Source organism: Palaemon carinicauda, chromosome 14, assembly GCF_036898095.1.
Source record: "Palaemon carinicauda isolate YSFRI2023 chromosome 14, ASM3689809v2, whole genome shotgun sequence".
Taxonomy (NCBI): domain Eukaryota; kingdom Metazoa; phylum Arthropoda; class Malacostraca; order Decapoda; family Palaemonidae; genus Palaemon; species Palaemon carinicauda.
The window spans coordinates 128,651,201-128,661,074 of record NC_090738.1 but is presented as its reverse complement, the minus strand read 5'-3'; the positions used below and the strand labels follow the sequence as shown (position 1 = coordinate 128,661,074).

Sequence of the window (9,874 nt, the reverse complement as noted above, 5' to 3'; positions counted from 1 at the left end):
GCACGCTCACCAAATATTCATAAATGGTTTTGTTGGATAATCTATACATTTGTTAATTCAATGTTTATATATAATTATATGTATATATACATACACAAATATATTATATATATGTGTGTATGTATACATATAAATATAAATATATATATATATATATATATATATACACACACATATATATACATACATACATATATATTGATAAATATACATATATATAAATAAATATACATATATATATATATATATATATATATAAATAAATATACATATATTTATATATATATATATATATATATACATATATTTATATATATATATATAGAGAGAGAGAGAGAGAGAGAGAGAGAGAGAGAGAGAGAGAGAGAGAGTTATGATATCTAAAGCCAAATGACTCTGTATCCACTAAAAATAAAATACAAGCCATCCTTTAAAAGTAATGATAAAGAACATCAAACCTGATATGGACTTAAACTTTTCAAAAAATTAAAATCCCCCAAAATCTTTGGGAGAACATTATTCCAAACCACATCGACGTCTCTATTGACAAATCCACCCACTCTTCATTTCTGAATCCTTCTGACAAAACAAATATTCGCAGGAAACGTGAAAATGCTGTCGACAAATCTGGCATCAGTTTGGACAAAAACCGCAGCTGGGATAGGAAACAAAATTCTACGGAGTTTTCATGCCGTGTTTGACAGATAGATAATGCTCGGCGCAGATGAGAGAAAAAAGGGAGGGGGACGAGAGGAGGAGGGAGATGAGGGGGGGGGGGGGGAAAGGGAGAAACTACACAACTCAACCTGAATGAAATGAAAGTACAAACTATTACGAGGTGGAGCACTGTAGGAATATAAATCACAATATTTAGGGATGACGGTAAACATACGCAGTCATGTCACTGAATCTTCTGATTGGTGGATGTAGTGTACCGTTAGCAAGTAAGTACAATATCTCTATGTATATATATATATATATATATATATGTGTGTGTGTGTGTGTGTGTGTGTATGTATGTATGTATGTATATATGTGTATATATATGCATGTATATATATATATATATATATATACACTCACATATATATATACACACATATATATATATACACACACACACACACACACATATATATATATATATATATATAATCACCGTGATTAATATCCAAAAATTACACATTAACATCACAATCTTGGTATATGAAAATTTCACACGTCATGAATGGAAGTAAAAAAAAAAAAAAAAAAATATTCAGCGACGGGTATCCATTTCGTCAATCACAATTGGCTTCAATGATGTTGACTACGCGACATGGAGGAGGAGGAGGATTGTTATTGTTGTTGTTGTTAGCTAAGCTACAACCCTAGTTGGAAAAACAAGAAGCTATAAGCCCAAGGGCTCCAACAGGGAAAAAAAGTTTTAGATGCATGATTTAGTTAGAAATAGTTTGAAGGGACGCATCAAGGCTAACACTAATACCATCAGAGATAATTAATGAGTCATTTTCAAGCCATAGATGGATTATAGGACGGAGAGAGAGAGAGAGAGAGAGAGAGAGAGAGAGAGAAAAAAATGGACTAGTACCCTTCGATCCATTTAATCTGTAAAGCAGGTCTCCACATAAAAAAACTATTACATTTTGGACAAGATAAAACAGAGCTCCATGTTGAAATAGTTATATTAAAATATACTCCTAACTGAATATTTCGAGCGATGATGTTAAACAATCATAACTACGGGGGCGTCCAGTAGAGAGCATGCTTTCGCCAAGACATATATTCTAACATAGTTCTTAACTTCACTGCGTAGTTGTACTTCGATGAATTTTCTTCAAAATCTAATGGATTTGTCCTTGGGTCATACCACACATGTCCGCATGTGTCGATTTCAAAATCTAAGGATAAGAATGACTGAGCACGGGAATTTAGACTTATGTCCCTTAAGGTACCCTGACACTTGCACGACTTTTTGCCAGGATTTTGTCGTGGAAAGTCGTGACATTTTGTGGCACGAACTAGAAGATATAAAAAAAAAAAAAAAAATTACATCAGAATCACAGCTGACCTGTCCACATTGACACGAACTAGCACGACGAGTTCACGCATAGTTTGCGCAAACTATGCGCACTTCCCGCATCGTCCCGACGAGTTCACGAACAGTTCGCGCACAGTTCACGACCCGGTTTCAAAATTCTCGTCACGACATGCCACGATGTCACGACGGGTTTACGAACACTTCACGCCAGTTCACAACTCGAGTCGTGACAATGCATGCCACAAATTCGTGCAAGTATCAGCCTGACTTTACTAATAACACTACTTTCCGATATAACTGGGGAGAAAATAATTAGAAAGAGCAGTGTTGGCAGCTTACTGTACTCCTTATTTGTTTACACCAAAACAAGCACTAACTAAAGGGGAACTAAGTAGAGCGCAGACCTCCGCAGTGGCAGTTTATTTCTCGACCTTTGGCCCGACTGTGACCTTGACCATTGACCTTCCAAAATTTAATAATTTCCAGCTTTATACATAAGTTAATCCTGGACGTTTCATTACTTTACGATTAAAATTATGGCCATGAAGCTGTTCACAAACAAACACACACTCACATAAACTGGAGGTAAAACATACCCTCCTTGCAACTTCGTGGCGGAAGAAAAAAACATGGAAGGTATTGGTTCACTAAAATTACCATCAACAACTCTTACGCTGATCAATTTAAGTAATGTGAAGGAGATTAAGTATATACTCTTACACTGCAAAATTACCAAGTTTATATATACCCTGCATATAATTTACCTGCACCGTGATTAATATAGTTAAGATATAATTACTTCCAGGCACAATGTAATAAAGTTTACGCCTTCCTGAACTATTCTCTACAAGATTACTTTTTTAACACTAGAATTACCTTAAGAGTAATTATTCTGCAAAATTGTAATATACCACACACAGGATAAGAAACATCTCTGGCATTTTATTATTATTATTATTATTATTATTATTATTATTATTATTATTGTTGTTGTTGTTGTTGGTGTTGGTGTTGTTGTTGTTGTTGTTACAAGCTAAGCTATAACAATAGTTGGGAAAGCAGGATGCTATAAACCCAAGGACTCAAACATGGAAAAATAGCCCAGCGAAAAAATGAAATACGGAAATAAAGTACAAGAGAATTAATGAATAATTAAGAATATATATATTTCAAGAACGGTAATATCGAAATGAAAGTTATTGAATTCTCCACAAAAATTATCTGGTGGTGGAAAAGAAGAAGAAAAAAAAATTCAAATAGAGCTTCTCTATTATAAAGTTCCAGCGGTCCTTTCCAATCTGTTTTTCAGAGTAATATAGGGGTATTGAACGAATAAAACCACAAGTTAAAATTCCCAGAGGGAATCAGACAAGTTCAACCACACCTCCGAGGGGATTTGAATTCCCCTTTGAACATTCCCCATTATCAGAACATGATATGAAAGCCTCTCTCTTTCCGTTCCAATGCTCAGATTGTTTTCGTTAATTGAGATGAAGAAAGGAGAGCGAAAATGCAGTTCATCAAAACTCTTCTTTGCGGGAAAAACATTTACTGTTTCTCGGATTCATTGTGGAAAATTATTGTTTATTGGCGATGAAAATAATCCTTTTCCGCTCTGTGCAGTTTCTCATATTCTAACCCCATTATTTTCAAATACTTTCTTTTTTATTTTTGCAGAACTAAAAATGGTTCTGAGCTTGATTTGATAAAAAAAAAAAAAAAATCTTTTTCGTTATGAGCAGTTGCTGATATTCTGACCCTATTATTTTCAATATATATATATATATATATATATATATATTGGGGGGGGGAATTTTGTCGACCTAAAAAAGGTTCCTAAAAAAAAAAGAAAAAAAAAATCTTTCTCGTTCGGAACAGTTGCTAATATTCTAACCCTATTATTTTCAATAATGTTTTTTATTTGCCGTACTGAAAATTGTTCTCTTGATTTAAAATAAAAAAATCTTTTTCGTTCTGAGCAATTACTGATATAACCCTATTATTTTCAACAGTTTTTTTCTGATTTGCTCTACTGAAAATGGTTCTGGACTTTATTTCAATAATGAATATGATTTTATCGACTACTTAGAACTTTATACGAACTCATTATTTAGAAGCGTCCTAATGTTTATAGCTCATGTGTCTTCGTTTGGAATGATTTAATTGGGGCTAAGTGTTTTGCCCTTTACCTAGAAGACCCCTCTCTCTCTCTCTCTCTCTCTCTCTCTCTCTCTCTCTCTCAGTTTGGTGTTTACTTTAAATTAGTATTATTTTCATCATGTCCATTTGTATATGACCACTATGTTAAAATTTACCATAAAAATATAAAAAAAGAAAAAAATTATTTACACACAAGACAACCAGCAACCTGACATATTTTCCGAAGGAAATAAAAATTACAGAACAATTACGGACATTTTTTACAAAAAACGTGTTTAAAAGGAACAAAAAATATTCAAACACATGACTACCAGCAAACTGACATATTTTCCTAAAGAAATAGAAATTACAGAACAATTATATACATTTTTTACAAAAGACATGTTTAAAGACCGTTCATGAATGGCAGAGGAATGGAGTGGCACTGCCTTGGATAGCGGGACAGTGACCTTGAGACTGACCATATATACATATTATCAGCTACGACCAGGGAGGACCAGGCAATGGCTGCTGACGACTCAGCAGGTAGACTTAAAGGCTCCTCAAGCCACCATCATTCACTTTTCATCTTTTATCGAACTGCCATATTCTTATACTTCACTGTTAGAAATAAAACCGTAATTTTAATAAGAAATTCTCCGTAAAAATCTACTGTTCTCATCCATATTTCAGTAAAATACAGGCGACCGTAATTTTACCTTACTTTGTTATTATCTTTTACGGGTTGGTGACCGCAATTTCATTCTTTTATGGCAATATATCCGTTTTTAAAAAGGAAAAAAATCCTGGAATAAATGTTGCCAAACATTTACCGTTTATTTCTTGCAAATTCTTTAACAGTGTTTAATGAAACTATATGTAAAGAAAAAATAATTGAGCCTTAACAACAAAATTCCGATAAAAATAATCAAAATGAAACTACAGTATATGTAAGGAAAAAAAAATGATTGAACCTGAACAACAAAATTCCGATAAAAATAATCTAGAAATTTCCAGATAAATATATTCAAATAATGGAGTTACATTTCACTTACTGGGCCATTGTCATCCTCCCCTACATTATTAAAAGCAACACAGACAAATGAACGAATGCAAACAAATGGTAAAAATTCCACAGGGGAACCAGCCAGGGTAGACCACCCTCACGGGGTGGGGGGGGGGGGGGAATGATTTCGACCCCTTTTGTAAAGGCTCCCTATTATCAAAACATGATATGAAAACGCTTCTTTCCGTCACACTGCTCAGATTGTTTAGGCAAATGGAGATGAAGCAGGGATCGGGGAAAAAGCAGTTTACGAAAACCCTCTTTTTGGATTGAAGAGATTTTACTCTGCTTTCATGACTAATTCTGCTGAATCACAGACTGCCCATTCAGTATTCAGCGATGGTTGAAAAGACTCCTATCTCTTTTCATTCCAGGTCATTCACTGTTAAATATATGAATTAATAAACGGTAAATAGCTGGCAACATTTATTCAGGGATTTTTACCCTTTTAAAAACGGATATATTGACGTCAAGGAGTCATATTACGGTCACCAACCAGTAAAAGATAATAACAAAGTAAGGTAAAATTACGGTCCCCTGTATTTTACTGAAATATGAATGAGAACTATTTTACGGAGAACTTCCGGTTAAAATTACGGTTTTTTCTTAACAATGTACGAAAGCTACCATTATCATATGGTTATTGTTAATTTCAAGTGAATCTCTTATTTCCTTATTCAGTTGCATTGGAAATAGTTCTATACATTTCATGCAATTTACTCAATTTCAATACTTCATTCTCTGAATTAGTAAAAGCCTTTTAAAAGCAAAGCAATATTCTTTACTAAAGTTGAAATTTATGATAATAATATATCAACAGTAATAAATCAAATTATTTATGATTTATTGACAGAAAATGGAATTTAAGTGTCGGATGCTTAATTAATCAGGCGGCCAGAGAAGTAAACAGTGTAATTGCTACATGATAATTAATCAAATCATTAATTAATTAATTGATTAATCAAATAATCCCGGAAAAATGGCGTCCTGGTGTACTAGAGATATATAGAAGTACTTTGCAATTGAGAAAATCTATGAATGGGAACTGATAGAAGTAAGAATTTCATTTGGCCACAACTTTTCTAATATTTTATATAATATATATATATATATATATATATATATTATATATATAATCTATATATAATATATATACATACATACATATATATGTATATATATATAATCTATATAAATAATATATATACATATATATATAGTGTATAATATGTGTATATATATATATATATATATATATGGATATATATATATACATTATATATACATTATATATATATATATTATTTGTATACATTATATATATAAATAAATATAAATCTATATATATATATATACATATATATATATATACACATATATATATGCATACATATATAGATATATAATGTATGTAAATAATATAATATATATTTATGCACTACCTTCATAAATGGCCTGAATTCTGTTAATTTCATCACCCTCATATCCTTGACACAGATTTTCCGCTGTCCTATTTCTGCAACACAAATAATTCAAACTTCCTGTGTGTGTGTGTGTGAGAGAGAGAGAGAGAGAGAGAGAGAGAGAGAGAGAGAGATGGTGGCTTTTTATTTTTCCCTCCTATCATACAAGGAAGTTTTTTCAAACAAAACAGATAAAATAAATATAAGTTGATATTAAAATTAAAATCAAAGAGAGAGAGAGAGAGAGAGAGAGAGAGAGAGAGAGAGAGAGAATATGGTAGCTTTTTATTTTTTCCCTATCATTAAGCTAAGTTTGTTCTCAAAGTACAAAGCATAAAATAAACACAAGTCCTTTCCAGTTGTTTTAGTAATAACGAAGGCATAATTAAAGAGGAATAAGCATAAAAACGAAGATAACTCGATCATATCCACATGCATTCGAAAAATGTTGTATTCTAAACGAAGTAAAATTAAATCATTCAAAAATGCACAGAACATCCTGTTTGAAATTAAATAACCCAATAATTTATGTTCGATTGACTCGTTTGTCCCTGTTTGGAATATTTTTTTCCTATTGAAATTTTTTCCTATAAGAAATTTTTCCTATTAGAAATTTTTCCTATTGGAAATTTTTCCTATTGGAAATTATTCCTTTTGGAATTTTTTCCTATTGGAAATTATTCCTTTTGGAAATTTTTCCTATTGGAAATTTTTCCTATTAGAAATTTTTCCTATTGGAAATTATTCCTTTTGGAAATTTTTCCTTTTGGAAATTTTTCCTATTGGAAATTATTCCTTTTGGAAATTTTTCCTATTGGAAATTTTTCCTATTGGAAATTATTCCTTTTGGAAATTTTTCCTATTAGAAATTTTTCCTATTGGAAATTTTTCCTCTTTTTGGTTCCCTTCTCATCAGGATTGCTTCCTTCTTACCGAATTTACTTTTGTCTTGAATAGGATTGTTCCTCCTGAACGGATTACTTTACTCCTGAACATGATTTTCTCTCCTGAATAGAATTACTTTCCTCCTGAACGGATTACTTTACTCCTGAACATGATTTTCCTTCCTGAGTTGAATTACTTTCCTCCTGAACGGATTACTTTACTCCTGAACATGATTTTCTCTCCTGAATAGAATTACTTTCCTCCTGAACGGATTAATTTACTCCTGAACATGATTTTCTCTCCTGAATAGAGTTACTTTCCTCCTGAACGAAATTACTTTTCTAATGAACATGATATTTCGCCCCTGAACTGAATCACTTTCCTCCTGAAAAGGAGTTTTCCCTCCTGAACGGAATTACTTTCCTCTTGAAGAGGAATTTTCCCTCCTGAAGATGATTTTCCCCTCCTGAACTGAATTACTTTATTACTGAACATGAAATTTTCTTCGTGAACAGAATTACTTTCCTCCTGAACAGAATTATTTTCCACCAGAACGGAATTACTACATTCATGAATAGCATTACTTTCCAACTGAATAGGAAATTTCTTCCCTCCTGAAGAGAATTGTTTCCCTCCCCGATATGATTTCCACCTTTACTAATCAAAGGCTTGAAAAGCCCTTCAAGCCTCCACTCCACCCAAGCTAGGACCAGGGAGGACAAGAGCAACGGTTGGTGAAGACTCAACAGGTAGACCTAGAACCTTCCCCAAACACCGAATCTGTAGCTAACAAGGATGGTGAGGTTGCAGACACTACAAGAAATTATCCAACTTGAGCGGATCGCCAGGCAGGGACGTTCCCAATTATTATTATTATTATTGTTGTTTGCTAAGCTACAACCCTGGTTGGAAAAGCACAATGCTATAAGCCCAGGAGCTCAAACAGGGAAAATAGCCCAGTGAGGAAAGGAAACATGGAAAAAATAAAATTTTTAAGAGTACCAACATTAGAATAAATATTTCCTTTATAAACTATAAAAACTTAAACAAAACAAGAGGAAGAGAAATAAGATAGAATAGTGTGTACCCTCAAGCAAGAGAACTCTAATCCAAGACAGTGGAAGAGCATGGTACAGAGGCTACGGCAATACCCAAGACTAGAGAACAATGGTTTGATTTAGGCCACAACAAACCAACTAGATGGGTTTATTATTTGAGGGGATTGTTTCCTCTGGGGCAAGACAGCACCCCCCCCCCACACACACATAACAGGACTGAATTGTGGGCGATTCTCCTCAATTACAATTTCTCTCGATCCTCTGTTTATCAAGTAAGGTGGTACTACTATCTGCCTTTGATTATGGGTACCATTTCAACAAAAGTACTTTTAATTTGAAACACAGCAATTCTCATAGCTTCGTTCTAGCCAGCTACTCCTACACGTCAGCGAAAATTAGCAATCCAAGGATTATTATTATTATTATTATTATTATTATTATTATTATTATTATTAATAATGAAACTTTTTAGGCTACAACCCTAGTTGGAAAAGCAGAATGCTATAAGCCCAGGGGCTCCAACAGGGCAAATAGCCCAGTGAGGAAAAAGAAACACGGAAAAATAAAATATCTTACGATATATCGATCTTACTCAGTTGGTTAACTTTCAACATACCACTTCTGTTTTTTCCTAATTTTCATTACCTTTACTACCTCTTTATAAAAGGCTAAAACGACTATCTACTTTCTTCGTTTCTTCGCTTTTTTAACTTACAAAAGGCTCTTGATCTCAAGCTTCCCTAGCCTTTGTAATTGAAACTATTTTGGAAAAACATTTAGTAAAGGTCAACAAATATTCACATCAATCTTAAACTAGAACAACATTTCTAGGAAGCTTATTCCTTCATATTATAAAAAAACTCTTATCAATATGAAACAATTTTCATGATATTTAGGTTAGCAAAAATTTTCTTAACTTTTTATGAATAAAAGAAAAAAAAGTTATATCATTATATCACAGTTAATATGAAAAACCCATTTCCTCAATGACTGTCTGACATTTATCAACACCACACTAACGTTCTTAACACTTTAATTAGTGTCCCGTTTAAGATTAGACTATCAATATAAATAATTGAAAATGTATTCACATGAACAATTTAATTACAAATACTCAAAACAATTGAAAACTATCAACACTAACATCATAAAAATACCAGTATTCTTAGTGTCAGTAAAAACTTTCACAATGCTACTACGAACGGGAAGAAAACTTTACTTA

General features: G+C 32.6%; 1 protein-coding gene across 1 annotated transcript in view; it reads right to left on the bottom strand.

Moving 5' to 3' along the window:
• LOC137653020 (ribosomal silencing factor RsfS-like protein, 312) overlaps nucleotides 1-9,874 on the bottom strand; it is a 124,955-nt gene that overhangs the window by 110,023 nt on the left and 5,058 nt on the right. Inside the window, exons 2-3 of the mRNA XM_068386410.1 lie at nucleotides 1,793-2,021; nucleotides 830-846 (exon numbers count right to left, since the gene is read on the bottom strand). Of these exons, the coding sequence (XP_068242511.1) occupies nucleotides 830-846; nucleotides 1,793-2,021 (246 nt within the window). The remainder of the gene's footprint in view (nucleotides 1-829; nucleotides 847-1,792; nucleotides 2,022-9,874) is intronic.